At 31.5% G+C, this 18387-nt stretch overlaps 1 protein-coding gene and 1 long non-coding RNA gene across 2 annotated transcripts; both read left to right on the plus strand.

The window, feature by feature from the left end:
• The first annotated feature begins 2621 nt into the window (after positions 1-2621).
• On the plus strand, positions 2622-4354 carry LOC145073515 (2-oxoglutarate-dependent dioxygenase DAO-like). Its single transcript, XM_079020065.1, has 3 exons — positions 2622-2985; positions 3539-3857; positions 3957-4354. Exons 1-3 carry the CDS (start codon positions 2663-2665, stop codon positions 4212-4214), a joined length of 900 nt encoding a protein of 299 aa, XP_078876191.1. The 5' UTR covers positions 2622-2662; the 3' UTR covers positions 4215-4354.
• Positions 4355-17188: 12834 nt separating this feature from the next.
• Positions 17189-17972, plus strand: LOC145074336 (uncharacterized). The gene is made up of 2 exons (XR_013691801.1): positions 17189-17451; positions 17573-17972. It is a non-coding gene; the product is annotated as an uncharacterized LOC145074336 (long non-coding RNA).
• The last annotated feature ends 415 nt before the right edge of the window (positions 17973-18387 follow it).

An 18387-nucleotide genomic window follows, 5' to 3' on the forward strand; every position in this document is an offset into this window, starting at 1 on the left:
CAAGTCTTAAAACATATGGTACAAGAGAAAATGAGAGAGAGAAAGTAGAGAGAGAGGATGAAGTGGGTTCGTAAAACCAATTAAACAACTCGTCGAAGAGAGAGTGGTACCGGCGGTAACTCTATTGCTAATTAAGATTTTACATCGATTATTTTGTATATTTTTTTTAATTGAGCGGGTTTAGAAAGATAGGATTTCCGTGTGTCGTGGGTTCGGAAAGATGAAGAAAAATCAAAGAGAAAAACTGATGTGACAGTGGGTTCAGTGGGTTTGATGGGTTCAATGGTAACGACTCCCTCCTCCCTAAGGAGGTCATGGGTTAAAATCTTCAAGGTTCATTTCAGGGTAGCCAAGAGGGATTATGCAACAACCTTGCAAATGCAAGACAAATGTGTTTGTGTCTTCACCAAATGGTGAACCACCTTGGGGGGGGGGGGGGGGGGGGTGTCCTTTAAAATGGTAATCCATTTTAAAAAATTAAAAAATAAATGGGTTCACGGGTTGACCCAACACTACAAGGATCAAAATCCATGCAGACGACAATTTTGTACACTATATCGACGACATGTTGTCGGGAAAGGTTATCCAAACGATATGTCGTCGGCCCAGCTCCGTAGGTAAAAGTCGAAAATGTCGTCGGGACAAAAGTCGTTGGTTCAGACCCACCAATGCCTGCCCAGCACGACTCATTTATTTGGTGTCAGAAATCTCAACTCAAACATTTTTACTTTCGTATAGTGTTCGGGATCATATTGAAAATTGTCACCCCTGCTTCATTCACTACAACAATAAAACCCTATGGTGACGACAATTTCGGACCCTATCCCGACGACTTGTCGTCGGTATAGAGTCGTCGGCGTAGTCGTGTCGGCATAGGTCAATAGAGTCGTCGGTACAGATGTCATCTCGATAGCGTCGCTTATTCCGACGACTTGTCGTCGGGATAGAGTTTGTCAATCATATTTTCGGGGTTAAAAAATAAAGTTTTATTAATTACCTATAGCGACGACTTGTCGTCGGCAAACCTTTAGCGACGACATGTTGTCGCCACAGGTTTAATCTATTATGAAAACAAGTCGTCGCAATAGGGTTTTAACAGGAGTCAATGACATGCATGTAGCGACAACATGTCATCGGGATAGGTATTGTTTGTTTTTTTTTTTCTATTTTACAAATTTAGTACATTACAATTCCTGTATTTTTAACAAATCCAAAACACATTCCAACATATATCACTTAAAATGCATTAACTAAGTACCATAGTTCAAATTCAAGTCTAGTAGTTAACTAACATTGTTCAAATCACTAAAAAAACATCAAACATCATTATCATAATCATATCCTTTTTCTTCTTCTTCTTCTCCTTCTTCTCCTTCTCGTTCTTCTCCTTCTCCTTCTCCTTCTCCTTCTCCTCCTTGTTCTTCCATCCTTTCAGCAACTTGTTGAGAGGTACTTCCTTATGTGTTAGAGTTGAATAGAAAGTTAGGAAATGGAGGTGGTTGGAAGCCCGGAATACATGCCGCCAACGATGCATTATATTGTTGCAAGTATTCTTGCATTTGTTGTGCATCAAATTGGGATTGAGATTGGGATTGAGATTGAGGTTGATATTGGGACGATTTTGAAGTGGAACATCGTTCATTTGGCATTAAGCCGAAGTTGGCGGTTGGTCTCCTACACACCCCGCGAGCATGCCCGCGTCTCGTCCCAAGGGCACGTTCTAAACATTCTTCCTCGTCTACTATTCCGTCTTCCCCAACCTCGTTTTGCATTTTCTTATATTCTTCTTGAATTTTGTCTTAAAATAAATAAAACAATAAACATACGTTAATTAAAACAAACAACTAAACTTAAACAATAAACATGCGGTAATATCTATTTTCTTTGCTGAAATACCTTTAATGGCTTTTTTTTATAATATCTTGATTGCTGAAAATTTTAGTATCTTCATAATAATTGTTCATCAACTATATTCCAAAACAAAAGGACATTGTAATACACTACACTGCACATCGTTGATATGCTTTCTCAATTGCTCCACCAATGAAAACAACAAACAACGGTGAATTTGTCAAGAAGGCGTCGGAAAAGGTTACAATGACAAAACACAACCCCACTCGTGTCATTTCTTTAAATTCCAAAAAAGAAAGATTGTCTTGAATCACAATTCACAAGCCGTGTTTTCATAGTCTTACTGAATAACAATATTTGTTATCTAGTTTAGATTATTACTGTTGTTTTGATTTGTTTAGGTTCTTGAAAACGAAGTTCAGAATTGGACAAATGTTATTTTTTTTTAATTATGAAAATAAGTTTGATCACGAGGAATGAAAGTTACGTAGTAAACCGTTTTGATCACGGTATGTTTTTTAACAAAAAAAATTGCTAGAAAAAACATATACAAAAAGACAAACACTGGAATAAATATGGTAAAATTAAAATAGACCGACGCGAATATAACACCACCTACAAAAAGAACAACCCAATATACGTGTTATTTTGTTTAACAGTTTAAATTAATAGTAATTTATGTGCAGCTACGTACGAATTATTTAATTAAATATATTGGATTACAAATTTTATTATATATATATCAACTCTTGTATCCCAACATAGAAAATTACTCCACTGGGGAGCACATAATAATATCAGAAATTAAGAGATGGCGAGGGACGAGGTGCCTGTGATCGATATGCAAAAGGGTGATGGATTGGCTGAGGAAATAATGAAGGCTTGTGAAGAATGGGGTTGTTTTAGGATGGTCAACCATGGTGTTCCGGCGGGGCTCATGGCGGAGATGAAGGCGGTGATCGCCTCACTTCTTAGTCTTCCCGATGAGATCAAGAAACGGACGGTTCATAGCGAACAAGGTAAGGGCTACCTTCAACGCAACCCAGGAACTCCATTTTTCGAGACTTTAAGTATAGACGATATCTTCTCACCCGATGAGTTCTATGATCTCCTCGAAGCCTCCCCTCACCAAAGGTATCTTTTCCCTCCCACTATGGGAAAATGACTTAAAAGTTCAACCAAGTTTTCAAATCATTCAAAAAGCCTCAATCATGTTTTGTGTGTTCAAAAAAACCTAATGAAGTTAACATTTTGTCTAAAAAGTCCAACAAAGTTCCAAACGGTTCAAAAAATCACAATTTTGTTTTGTTTAAGTTCGTTCGGTTTTTTTTTTTTTAACAGTCAAAACATGATTGAAGTTTTTTAAACGTTTTGGAAACTTTGTTGGTCTAACAAGTCATTTTCCCAATACGGTAATAATCTACGTCATTTGTTTCTTTTATTTGACTTTCAGAAAACTGTAACTTAGTTAGGCTTTTTAGACAAAATGTTAAATTCGTTGGATTTTTTTGAATAAATAAAACATAATTGTGGTTTTTTGAACAGTTTGAAAACTTCGTTGGGCTGGTAAATCATTTTCTCCTCCAACTATATGCTCTTCTTATCACTAAAGAAAAAAATACATAAATTTCAATAAAAAAGAGAACTAAGAATATTATTAACTCAATAGTTTGATTGGTTGTTGTAGGGATATTATAAACACGTATATGAAAGCTACTCGTGATGTTGCCAAACTTCTTGGCCAGAAATTAATGGAAGGTAGTGGTTTAGCCGGAGATTTATTCGACAGATATTGTTGCCAAATGAGAATGAACAAATACCATTATTGCCAAGAAAGCGTTGGGTTAAGCGGCGTCGGCATGCACTCCGACCCTACATTTCTGACCATTTTACACGATGACGATAAGGTAAAGGGTCTGCAAGTGGTTGATAAATACTCCGGTGAGATAATTTCTGTAGATCCCGTTCCCGGTACCCTAGCTGTGAATATCGGCGATATTGGCAAGGTAATATCATTCCAAAGAAAGTTGTAATATTATATATCATATTCTTTTACTACTTTTTTTTCTTTATTATGATTTAATTGTATAAATGTAATGATCAAGGCATGGAGCAATGGGAGATTTTGTAGCGTGAAACACAGAGTCTGGTCTTTTGAACCGAAAACACGTTACTCGATAGTCTTATTCATGTTAGGACCGAAGGACAAGAAGGTGGAAGCACCACCGGAACTTGTGGACTCGGAACATCCTCGTCTTTATGTTCCTATTGATTTCAAAGAGTACAGACATGTTCGAACTTCTCATAGGTTACACACTGGTGGCGCCCTTGAGTTATTTAGAACCACTAATACCATGGCGTGAAAGATATCAGTGAAATGTTTCTCGTAATAAAAACTTTATATGGGTTAATTTGATCCTTTGCAATCATCTTGAATGTATTAATTTGTGGCCGAGTTTATATATGTATATCTGTTTAATTTAAGTTTACGTTCACTTAGAAACTCGAGTCTTTATTAGTTGTTGTTTTTTATTATTAATACCATGTACTTGAATTTATTTACTTTGTCATTACTTAAGATTTCAGAAACAAATAATCTTTTTACATAGGAAAAGTATTTGAGGTGTTTTAATTAAGAGTTTGAAGGTTTTTATTCTCTTCATTTAAAAGTTAAAACTCTTTTCTTGACTTATTCCAAAGGATTTGTATTTCAGAAAATTTAAAAGTTACCAACACTTTTCTTGACTCGTTCCAAAGGATTTGTATTTCTTTTTCTGAAAGGGTCCTGATTTGTATTTCAGAAAATTTAAGGGTTTTTTTTCTTCCACCGAAAAAAAACAATAGATTGATAATTCATAATTATACCTTTGTTTTAAGTTATAAATATTTAAGAGAGAAAAATATTTTTCTGTCCAAACTACTTACCATGAAACAACGCTCCTTCCTTACCTTAGAACCTCTTTCACGCTTTCAACAGTCGACATGGAGGCCTAGCTGCAGCATTTAAAAACCTCCAATGTAATAACCTATTTTGAATAATTTCAAATAATATTGTTTGGTTGGGAGATCAATATTTTACAAAGTCAATCCATTCATCTTCTTCACCAAGATTGAGAATAGTTCATATGCATCAATCCTTTTATTAATTCCCAAACTCACATACCCTAAGAATAAGATAACAGTTTGTTGAAAGATTTTTTGAAAATTCTACAAGTATTACTCTAGATGGTTGTGTTAAAAACTTAACTGCATTACATTAGACATAGAAAATGTATCTTTGTATCCCAAATTCAAACCACAACATCTTCACCATCACTAATGATGGTCTTGTTCATAGGTCCCCAAACAGCTATATTGATCCTTCGTTGAAGACCCTTAAGTACTACTACAGATTCACCGACCTCACCATGTGGTTTTCTTTTTCATGGATAAAATCGAACGAACGTTCAGTCTCCATTGCTACCGATATCTGCAGCCTTCTTTTTACCTATCGGATTAGTAACGTCACTTGAACGACCACGATTATCCATTCCCCTTTGAGTCAATTTTAACATCGTCATATTCAAGTTAAACAGGAATAAGACATCACCCATGGTTCTAAACTCAAGTCAGACATAGGTGATTGATTTAATTTCACTTACTGCTTGAGAGTGGGAGGAAGAAGTAGCGGCTGAAGGAGAAGCGTTGAGGAAATAAGAAAGGATCTTTCTCTCATTCACCGTTTAGAAACATGAAGGAACTTTTTATATATTAAATAGAACAAATTACTAAAATTGTCCCGATTTATAAAAATTTCATGTTTGGTCTCTATCTTTTTTTTGCATTCGGATCGTCCGTAAGTTTTGATTTTGTTATGGTGTAAGTCCCTAATCAACTTAAATTGACTAATTTGCTCTTAACACGATGGTGAAGCATGAAAGTAAAGAGCATCGTCGGAGAAGATAGCCTGTCGGAAAATCAGAATCTAAACCAGCTCAAGCACCATCGGTTTGTGACTTAATTTCGATCTGTACAGAAAAAGATAAGGACGGTCTAAGTGCAAAAGAAAAGATAGAGACCAAATGTGAAATTTTGGTAAACCACAAGGTCGTTTTCAGTAATTTATTCTATTAAAGATTTATAAATACCAAAGGGCGTGTAGCCCAACAATGTCAGGTGGTGTTCTCCCTCTTTTGAGCTCGAGGGTTCAAGTCTCGTGGTGGAAATAGGTGTTAGTTTATGATTATATTATATTTACCGGTTCAAAAATAATATTTATAAATTAAAACCATGGTATAATTGTCAATCTATTTCTTTTTTCAGTGGAAGGATAAAAACTCTCTCTTCAAAAATCAGGACCCTTTTGAAATTTTACTTGCTTACCATAAACTATAATAAAACATTATTTTTGGTAATTATGTTTTACTAAAATGGGTTTCTGTATGAAAAATCCTGCTATCTTGGCCTAACTAACTAAAAGGTTCGAAAATTGTTTTTATAAATCGTTTTTGTTCGGTTTCGCATTTTTATCTAGCATCGTGATTTTTTCTGGTTAATTTGGTTCAAAAATTATTGATTTTTCTGAAGTTAACATATTATTAACCAATAAGTTTTGACTTATTAATTTCTTAAATTAATATATGTTATAATTAACAAATCATTTATAAATATAACACATCTTTTTTATTATAAACAAAAAAATATAACCGTTGTAAATTTTTAAGGATGAAAAGGTGGACTACCTATTCTCTTATTGTTTGTTGACCACTTCATACATTTTGTGTTCCTCTTATGTATTGGTGTTCATGGTCAGATGCATTTTGTTCGTGTTCCTTTTATGTTCTTTAGCCTAACTACTACTCAACCTCTGTATCTTACATAGTAAACAACCATCGGTTAAGAAACATACATTGAGTGCTTATTTACTTCGTATTTATATCTGGACATAGATATAAACGTGAAATACATAATCATTCTTCACTCATCTTCCATTTAAACTGTCATTCGTCTTCCATTTAAATTGTCATTCAAGGTTCAGTTTTCACTCTCAATAGATGTGTGTTAGACGATGGTTGTTATCAGGTAACGTATGGAGGTTGGGTGTCAGTTAAGTTAAAGAACATAAGAGGAAAATCAACATCAAAAAAACACCTACATAGTGCATCTTATCATGACATGCATATCAATGCATAAGAGGAAAATAAAGAGTTTGAAGTGATAGCAAGCAATAAGAGAATATTTAGTCTACTTTCATTCCAAGAAATTAAGAATGACTGCATTTTCTTTGTTTATAATAAAAAATATTTGTTACAATTATAAATAATATTTTAATAATAATATACATTAATTTAAGAAATTAAGAGCTCATAGTGTATTGGTTAATAGTAGGGTTATCTTTAAAAATATTCTAATATTTTAACCAAATTATCGGAAAAAGACATTGTACCGAGTAAATATGAAAAACCTATCAAAAATGATATTTTTTTCAAAATTTTAACTAGTATCATGTCTTTTTTTGTAAAAATATTATGACTTTTTGCTTAACTATTGATATAATATTGAAACTTTTCTTACAATAACAATAGATACTAACCGATAATTAAAAGATTTACTTTATTTTATTCTTGGGTTAAAACCAAAAAGAATATTGACACAAAAGCTATAAAATTCCTCAATTAATAACGATTTATCATAAGTTTAATTTTATGTTCATTAATGTCTAAATTTTTATTATTATTTTTTTCTATTACCCCAATTTAATGGTAAAACAGATAAACACTCCATAAACACTCCATAAACAGTGCCGAAGTGGCACTGAATATGACCCCTAACAAAAAAGAGCAAAAGACCCTACCACTACACCAATATGAGTCTTTGGTTTTCAACATCTGCATGCTAGATATATGTATTTTAATGTATTTATATAAATACGTTAAAAATATATTAAAACGTTTTTATATGTTTCTTATATGTATTTAAATGTATAAAACACAAACACATGTGTGTGCATGCGCATGTACACACACACACACACACACACACACACACACATATATATATATATATATATATATATATATATATATATAGTTATGATCATATATAACCATCAAATATTATATGAATGCGTGACTAATTCTAAACCAATCATTATAAAAATATATATAGTTAAAAGATATATGCAGTGTATAAGAGAAATAGTCAAAGATATAAAAATTCTTATGAAAACATATAACCAATTACAACCATAAGTTGGCCACAAAGGGACAAACGTACAAATTTGTAACACAAAAAGTTGTTAGTTTGACGATTTGTATTTTCGCTTTTAAAACATAAATCAAATGTAAAATAAAATATCAAAAAATGACCAAATAAGTGGGTATCACTATCACCATTTTGTTAGTTATCTTAAAATGATCATTAATTTTGCATTAGGCACCGTTATAATTACAAAATCATTATTCGACAAAAAAAAAACCTTCAAAAAAACATGAGATATAAGAAAAATCATATACTTTTTAAAACTAATTTGTTGATTTTACCCTCCAATAATTTACAAGTCCAATATGACATCGTATAATTTCATCATATATATAATCATTTTATATTTTTAAAATCATATATAGATGTATTTGTTTTTACTAAGTAAAAAAACAAAGCAATAATCTATAGCTTTCAACTTACCGAATTAAGTTTTATGTCCTCATTTAGACAAATTTTTTAGAATGTTTATTCCCTAATATCTTCATACCAACAAAAAAAAGAGGTTGAGTTCAAGTATGCTCAATCTTTTAGATTTTACATTATTTCATAATAATCTGTCTGGATTTGTGATATGTATCATTCGAAATGTAGTTTCTTTTGTAATATAAATTTTTTTTCTAATTAAAAATAAATAATCTTAGTACCAAATGTTCTAACTTTTCTCTTTCTTGTTTATAGGAGAAAAATAAAAATTTTACTTGAGTGGTTTATTGGTTAACATGAAAAGGTAAAGATAAAGATATAGAAAAACCATAAAAAACAAATAAAAATTCTTCAAAAACAGTTATAGGTTCTTAAAGAATAGTAGTATATAGTATAAATTTTGTGCTTATTCTTTACAAATGATTACAAATTCTTAAAGAATATTAGTTAATATTATAAATTGTGCATATTCTTTAAGAATGATTACATATTCCTAAAGAATACAGTATAGAAGTTGGTGTATATTTCTTAAAAATGTCGTAATATTCTTGTTTTATATTATAAAAAATGTTCTTTTATGTTATAAGAATAATTCTTTTTTTAATTATATATATATATATATATATATATATATATATATATATTACAATATATTTTTCTTAAAGAGTTTTAATTCTAAAAAAATTCTTGGAATGAAATCGTATTTTCTAAAAAAAATTCTAAAAAAACGGGCATCATAGACAGAATGTGTTAAATACCTAGAGTAAGTATGGTCAGAGATGACAAAGGTATTTGTTAAATACCTAAGAGATGTATAAAGAAATGAAATATGACTATATCTAGCAAAATCAAATAAAAGAGTATGTGAGCATGTGTAGATGCTAATTTTATTGAGACTAATACATGTAAGATGTAGATGAGAAAAGAATAGGAGTATATACCTTATAACCCTATGTATGGATGTATGTCTAAACACTAATGATATTGTGTAGAATACCTATATGTCAATAGACATAGATGGAGATTAAGTACTTAATGAGTTAGTACTATATGAATGGTAGAGTATCTCTGATGAAATAAAGAGACAGAATGTTTATGGGACAAGTTTTATGTGATGAGTCACATAAAAGATTAGAGATGTGTAGAAAGATGATTCCTTCACGAATAAGATAGAGGTTCCTTCGGGGACAAGAGCATGATTCCTTTGGGAATGAGATAGAAGTTCCTTCGGGGACAAGAGCATGATTCTTTCGGGAATGAGATAGAGGTTCCTTTGAGGACAAGAGTATGATTCCTTTGGTAATGTGATGATGGTTTCTTAAGGAACATAGATTAATGATTCTTGCAGGAATAAGAATATGTATGGTTAGATAAGAGGTAGAGAAAGGTACCATGAGTGGAACAAGGAATGAGAGTTCGTTTAAGAACTTAAATGTAATCCATGATGGATTAAGAGTAAGGAATTTGTGAAGGATTCAAGAGAGAAAGAATGATTAAGGATCATAAGAAAAGGGAGTAAGTTTGTATGAGTTTACCCAACAATGTGATGGGACATTGTTTCCCTTAGAAGGTAGATGAGATTAGAGTATGAGATGTGACCGTTGGGTCTAGTTGAAAGTAGAATGTTGAGGCATGAGTATGTGAGGATAGAGTGATAAAGAGTAAAAAGATCATGAGACAAGCATGCTAGAGTAAGAGATGTGTAAAAAGAAATAAAGAATGTAATAAAGAGCATGCATAGAGTATGTGAAGATAACAGAAAGATAAAGAAGACGAGATAAATTTTAGAGTATGAGAAGAGGCTAAAAAGTGGTTATGAAAGAGTGCGAGATGAGTACATAAGAGTATAGTATAGAAAGAGCAGAGGAAGAAAATATGAGAAAGGTTGAGAAAAAAGCAGTGTATGTTATTGGATTAAGAGTAGATAAACATGAAAACATAATAGAATATAACTCACCATACATTGTTGTTTGATGTTGTGGATATGTTTCATGTTTTTCAAGTTCAGGTAGCAATCAGTGTATGTGAAGAAGATAGGAACACAAGGAGTTAGAATAGAAGAAGTAGTTTTATTTATTTGTATTTTCCTTGTTTATTTAATAGATTAGATTTTATTGTAAACTCGTGATTTAAGATGGGATGTAAAGTGTGTATATTTTAATAGAATCTTGCACTTGTTAGAAAAACTCTGATAATTCCCTAGTTAATAAGTTAATTTTCAATAATGGTTGTGAATGGTGGCATAGTGATCTCATTACTTCTTCAGGCATCAACTCCTACTTAATCAATCGACCTAACTCAATAAACATGGATAACTTTTCTTTTTCCATCCTCCAACCATTGGGTAATTGGAGTCCTGATGATTCTAAGAAAAGATCTAGCTTCAACGATCTAGCTTGTTGGAATAAAAGGTCATTCGGTGATGACTTCCAACATATTGTAGTCCATAGTTTTAAGAACCATGAGTGTCTTTCTAAGACACATTGTAAAGTTTTTTCATCAAAAGGATGGAATTCGTTCGAGGAATTTGATTGAAACATACTTGATAGGCATGATTGCATTGATCTTGAGAGAAACATGATTACAAATATAGCAGATCTTTTAGTAAATGATCTAAAATTGTTTTGATACTAGTTGTTTGTCAGTTACTTTTGCAATCACATGATTATGTCACACGGAATTAGCTTAGAAATTGATTTTTTATCGATCAAAAACATATCATGAATACAAGGAGAATAATGAGACACACCTCGATTGTTTTGCAAACAATTTAAATCCTCTGTGAAATCTCTCAAAAAAATCATGCTAAATCTTACTAAGAAACTATGTACAACAATGATTAATACTACATAAATACTAATCTTGTCAATGGTAAAAACAATCTCTTACAAACAGTGAGTCTTTTATCGTAATCTTGAACCACTTGTCTTATCCATATCTTCTATTTAAACTTAAAGCGGACTCTATCTTTATATCGTCATATCTTCATAAGTTTGTTGGCTAGGTTGTTGTTAGATAAGTCTCCAATGTTGAGATGTCCAAAACTTCAAGAAACTTCTAGTTGTCAAGCCATATTAACTATCTACGTATGCATATTTTGATTGAGCCCTTGTTGCAACACTCTGTCCGCTCATACTTAACAAAAGATGACAACTTGAAGTATATAATTCTTGACTATCACCAAATCATTAGGTTTGACCCTAACAACTTTCTCTACTGCTAATTTTGTTTTCCTTAGGATAAACTTTATCCATTAGCTCCTCTTTTACCTAGATGCTTTCCTAACTAGAAAATTGAAATATGTTTGAGGCTGTAATACATATTTGAAAGTTGTGATTACAATGTTATCGGTATTCTCGAGTGCATTGAACGTTGTCTTGTTGAATCTTTTTACTCATGTGCAGGTGGAATCATTAACGAGGCTATGTTATGAGAAGGTGGGTCAATTAACCCACCTAAAATTAAAAGGTTTATGACAAGTCATATACAAAAAAAATATTTACGACCTATCTTAAATATTTTGTAAGACCTATCTTAACGTGTTTGGTAAAAAAGGAAGAAAAAAAAGATATAAACTAAAGACAATAAAAGGCATATCATAAGTGGGATTAGTAGTCCCACATTAACTCGAAGAAAACAATGGTTAAGGAGTTTTCTATTATAAATATGTATAACATAAGCTTGCTGATGTCTGGTTTAGACCGATTAACACCAAATAAATTTTGCTTTTAGTAAAAAAAAAATTTAAGGAATAACTTATTCGGGCTCAGTCATTTCAACAACAATTTTTATACATGCTAAAACAGTTATTTTTCTTGGTGAACCGACTCGAGTGAACCTATTTTTTTTAACCGGTCTGACTTTTAGTGAACCACGTGGTTTTCCTTTCTAAACTCACCATGACTTTTAGTGAACCACGTGGTTTTCCTTTCTAAACTCACCACTGGGTGGAATCATCTTATTTTGGTTTGCATCCAAGTATTTATTGTTTATCGGTTTTATACTTACTTTGTTGCACAAAATCGCTTATTAATTCTTCTCTATATAAGTCGGTTGAAGTCTATAATTCTTTCATTTAGTAGGATCTTATATAGTAATTGAGTCGATCAGGATAGTGTCGTTGGAAAAGATAGTATACATCCATCATTCACGTGTAGTTCTATATATATGATCATCTAGATACCGACTCCTTTGCTTTTTTTAATTTTTTGAAGATTCGTTTGCGACCGCCTGTAATTTGTACTATCCTATTATTCTTGAAAGAGGTGATTGTTAGACCTTAAGTGTCTAGTTTTGTGTACTAGTGTTCACATGTTCCCTCCCTATTGGTGGTGTATGTGTATACTCTTTTGGTGGGATCATGTATGTGTTGTAGGTTTGCCCTGGTTGTGGGTATGTTTGTTGTCTATGGGTATGTTTGTTGTCTAATTGTTGTCATGAAATTTTGGATGTTTGGAAAGCCAAAAATTGGCCCGTTTAGTGGTATGTATGGTTGAATATTATGTGGTAGGTAATGTTCTAGAGTTAGCCTTATCATGTTTTGGTATAACATCGATACAAAATTGTTTATGTTGGCAACTCCTAGGTATGTTATTCAATGGAGGGTTTTGGTGACATCATTCTTCGTGTATAGTTTTTAGTTTTGGTGATCTTGTGCTTGTCTTTCATGGCATTTCTGCAACCAATGAGTTTTGTCATTATAAATTTAGTTTTTGTCCCTTCTTGAAGCCTCTGCTTCTTAACCTTTTATTGTTTACCCCGATCTTGGTTTTGTGCATTGATCAGTGTCATGTTTGTTACCATGTAACACATGTACAGCAGACATCGAAGGTATGCTTGTTTATATTGTTTATGTTGTTGTCGGATGGCATTGAAGGTATGCTTCTAGTATTGTTAAATTTCGTTATGATAATTTTTGTGTCGTATTTTTTTCTAGTGGAGTTTTATTAATGACGTAGTGATGCCACATCAATCTCCATCGGTCTCTGTCTCTGGGGTTGGAGTACATCTATCGAATCAAGCGTAGTACTTGAAGACAACATAAGATAGGCTAGGAGTATTGTCAGATTGTCCATGATATTTTGATGCCTAAATTAGAGTCGTGAGGTATTGTAAAAGTGTGTATGAGCGGGGTTAAGAGAGAGTATGTATGTATGTGTGTGTGTGTGTGTGTGTATATATATATATATATATAGAGAGAGAGAGAGAGAGAGGTAGTATCAAATGAGAACATCAAAAAGGTTGAGAACGCGAGAACAGATCTACACCATCTAAACATTCAGATCTAAGGTTATTATCAGACGGACCATTTATGTAAATTATGAAATTGATTGGTATTAAAGTGTAACTTTAAAATAGTGAAAAGGGTATAATAGTAATTCATTGTTTATTGAATTCCTATAACTTCTCACTAATTCCTTTCAATTGTGTCACTCTCTCTCTCTCTCTATACCTAGAGCATGTCTCTATCTCTCAGTCGCTTCGAATCAAACCCTCCTACCGCCATTGTCAACCTTTCTATCGGTGTCATTATCTCCATAGAAATCTTAAACTTATGTCGCCATCATCAACATTGTGAACATCGTTTTAGGTAAGCTTTAATTCGGACTGAGATCAAGAAGGGAGATGGTGAAGCAGCAACGTTTGAGACATATTGAGGTGGTACTCGGGTGGCCCAACGAGCAGACGACAACCCCAGTGGTGGGAAGTTGTGATTAACACTCTTGTTCGTGTTACTCTTCTTCTAGTTCATGTTTCGATTTTTCTGATGCTATTTTCTTAATTTTTGATATTATTTTCACAATTTGTTGTTATTAAAATTATAAGTGATTCATAAATGATTATGGGGAAGATGCACTAAAACCCAATTGGTATTTATTGTTATTAAAATTATATTGAGGTGGTTTGGCGATCACAAGTGAGGATTTTGGGTTTGAATTGGGATTTTTGGGTGATGCATTAAAACCCAATTGGAAATTTCATTGGATTTAAATTGTTTACGTTTTACTGATTACAAATAGAAGTGAATAATGATCTGACTGTTTGAATCTGAAACTGTTAGTCGATCAACATGATGTGAAATAGGTCGATGATAGTATGCTTGAAATGGGAGTAAAAGAAAATTTCATATTCCTTTTTTATGCTTCTTCCCTTTTTATCAATCTGTTTACTGTAATCTAGAAAATCAACTTGCTATTAGTTTGAAACGGATGAAATGATGATTCCTATTTAGCTAATACGATTCATCTGTTCAACTTCCAATTTCAAGTTTAGATTGTTTTTTCTTTTACATTATTCGTGTTCATAACTTTCTCTTCCACAGGGAATGTCATATCTTCCGGCATGTTTATCTCTCCCTCGTAAGTCCCTTTACTTTTGATTAATGTTATTATGTATTCATTCATTATTAAATTTATTATACTTAATTTTATTGATTGGTTGTAGGTTCTATTCATACATGAATATAGCTCTATTCACACATGAATATAGTTTTATTTATATATTTTTATGTATTTTATATTTTGTTCATGTTTGAACATGTTTTTCTAAATCTTTTTCATTTAATTAATTGTTAATTGTATTTATTTCTTTATTTGACGGTGTGCAGAAAAAATCGAGATGCTTCTACAATGGAATGTCGGAGCGCTAATATACAAACAAACACGACAAAGTGGAAAATATCTTGCTGTATTCATTTATGATTAGAGAATAATAGTTTTATTATAATTTTTGTTTATGTTCTATTCATATGTGACTATAGCAAAATAGATATTTATTACATTATAACTTTTTGTGTTATTATTTATGAATAGATGTATAATATATATCTAATGTGTTTTATTTGTTTATGTTTATAGTTGTATTGTAATTTTTTCTATATAAGTTGTGTTATATTTATTTATTATTATAACTTAATTCATCTATTCATTTAAGATTACAACCAAATTCATATATAATTACATATATGTTTTATTCTTATATGATTACACATATTCGGATTAAATGATGAACTCATCAATATTTTTGATAGATTGGTAAAAAAAGGTTTTTTAATCAGGGTAAAAACATTTTTCTAAATGATATTATTGATTAAAAATAGATTAAATACATTTCTAGTATTTAGGTTAAAAAAATAAATAATTAGATAACATCCCATGATTTTAGGAGTTATTAATTATCCATATTTAATTATATCGTAAAATTCCTTTTATACCCTTATGGAATTATTGGTCTAAAATTGTTCTCGCATTCTCAACCTTTTAGGTGTTCTCATTTGATCTTTTCCCTATATATATATATATATATATATATATATATATATATATATATATATATATATAGAGAGAGAGAGAGAGAGAGAGAGAGAGAGAAAGAAAGAAAGAAAGACAGAGTTAGGTTCAAATTTTCTACTATCTATTGTGTACATTTAACATTGATTCTAGACCAATCATTTAAGTTACTTTAAGAAAGTTATTAATGCATATTAAATGCTGAAAATTTAATTAATACTCATTACATCATTAACATATAATATGCATTAATTACTTTTTTAAAATAACGAAAATGATTGGTCAAGAATCAATCATACATGCACACAATAGATAGTTAAAATACAATAACCTAACCCTATATATATAAGGGGTGTTCGCGGTGCGGTTTATCCTTAAAACCGCATATGCGGTTTGTTATTTTCGGAAACCGCAGACCGCATCGCAAAGGTAATAAACTGCGTTATGTGGAGCGGTTTTGTGCGGGCGGTTTTGTGGTTTTTGTGCGGTTTATGCGATTTCATAAACATAAATATTAAATTTAGTTTTAAACATAATAAGTGTGTGGTGCTTTATATTCTATGATGAAAAGATTAATTTTCTGTATAAGCATCTTCTTTATACATAACATCAAAATATTTTACAATATTTTAAAATTATAATATGAACTTATGGTAATAAACACATATTTTTGATATTGTTGGTTTCCCATTTTGACTCATATTTATCAATCGAAATCTCATAAACATTATTAATGGTATTAAAAGTGGTAAACATCTAGCGTGTTGTGTGTGTGTGTGTGTGTGTATATATATATATATAGTATGTTGCACTGCGGTTTGAACCATCGTTTGGTAACTATAAACCGCAAACCGCACCGCATAGTGCGGTTTATGAAAACTACAAACCGCAAACCGCACCACGAGCGTCCAAAACCGCATTATGTGGTGCGGGCGGTTTATGCGGTTTGTGCGGTTTAATGCACACCCCTAATATATATATATATATATATATATATATATATATATATATATATATATATATATATATATATATATATATATATATATATATATATATATATATATCGTCAAAGGCTGAAAATTAAAAGGTATAAGCCCTTATTGCATCATGTACAATGATTTTATGATTTGAAATCTAATCCGGTCAACATTGAACATATAAAGATAAGTAAGAACTTGGTCAACATGAATGAAATAGTCAAAATCTAATTTATAGGAAAATATTAAAAACGTGACAATAAATTATGGATTAGAATAACAAATATATTGATCTTAATGAGAATGTCAAACACAATTTGACTCGGTCTGCATTCCTATCCCACCCAACAACCTCGCTACTGTATCTCAAGTTTTGAATTGGTCATTTAATCCGTGCATTAATCGAGGAAAAAATCTCTCAATGATGGTCATCTTCCCCTATATCACTAAGTTCACATTCACCGGATTCGTAAATACACAAAGACGAACAATATGTATGATTTTAAACCCTTATAATTGTTTATCTTCCTCTTATCTTTTTTTACGTTCATAAATTTTGTGATTAGGTCATGACAGAATCCTCATAATTTAGAAGTTGAGGTATTTGGTGTTCAAATCTATGGAAAAGTTAGCACGTGAGAGTTTTATGGCTCCGACAAGGTCAGGCAAGTTGTTGTTGTCCTCTCTTCTACTATCTCTCAACTATATCTTACTTGAAATCCTCTTACTATACATTGAACTTCATCTCTTCACTCATGATTTTTTGCTAAAATATTTTCTCTCTAGGTCATAGAGAAGTAAAAAGTGTTCAATATGGCATACATGCAAAATCAACATGGTGTATTGGGATGACAAATACGGAATGGAAAAACCTAGCAACTCATGTTTTTGGAAGAAAAAATTAGCAGCTCATGTTGTTTGAAGACTAACTTCAAGTAACTTATTTAAAGCATTACAATACTTTAGTAACTGTTTGTATACATCATTAATGGGAAAAAACTAGCACTTAATTAAATGTTAGAGGGACTGGAATGTTGTTGGAATGTTTATCAGCATATACATCACCTTAATGGGAAAAAATAACCCCTTAATTAGTGTGTGTGTGTGTAATGTATTTATGTATGTATAATGTTTATCTCTATATATATGTCGGTCTCAAAACCATTTGGAAGGGGACATTTACCTACACGATAATACACTGTTGGTAATAATTATATATGTTAACATGACCTTTTTTTTACTACCGTTGATTATTAAAATTTTAAGATTTTTTTTAGTAATTTAGTCTCGAAAAAAAGTTAATAAAAAGAATTTATATATTTTGTAGGTTTTTTAACTTAGTATTTCAGTACTTTGCTGGTGATACTTGCTGGAATTGCTCCTAAAATCTTGATTAATGAGTTGAAGAAGATTCTCACTGACAAGGGCTACACCTATGGTTGAGTCCATGTGAAACAAATTCACCAAACTCTAAAAACTAAACCCTCGCATTATAGAGTTATTGACTTAGCTCTTCAATGTTTTGTTCGTGGTGATGTTTTTAAATAGTTTATAGACATGAGCCTTAGGTGCAGCAAGGTCCTAATGTTCAGAAAAAGAAT

This window comes from Lactuca serriola, chromosome 9 (assembly GCF_051521515.1).
Source record: "Lactuca serriola cultivar US96UC23 chromosome 9, Lser_US96UC23_V15, whole genome shotgun sequence".
Lineage (NCBI taxonomy): Eukaryota > Viridiplantae > Streptophyta > Magnoliopsida > Asterales > Asteraceae > Lactuca > Lactuca serriola.

Excerpts from the sequence above, each read along its gene's own strand:
- LOC145073515 (XM_079020065.1), top strand. The coding sequence starts at position 2,663 with ATGGCGAGGGACGAGGTGCCTGTGATCGATATGCAAAAGGGTGATGGA. Across the intron at positions 2,986-3,538 it reads GAAGCCTCCCCTCACCAAAG|GGATATTATAAACACGTATA; the intron begins GTATCTTTTCCC and ends TGGTTGTTGTAG. Across the intron at positions 3,858-3,956 it reads ATATCGGCGATATTGGCAAG|GCATGGAGCAATGGGAGATT; the intron begins GTAATATCATTC and ends GTAATGATCAAG.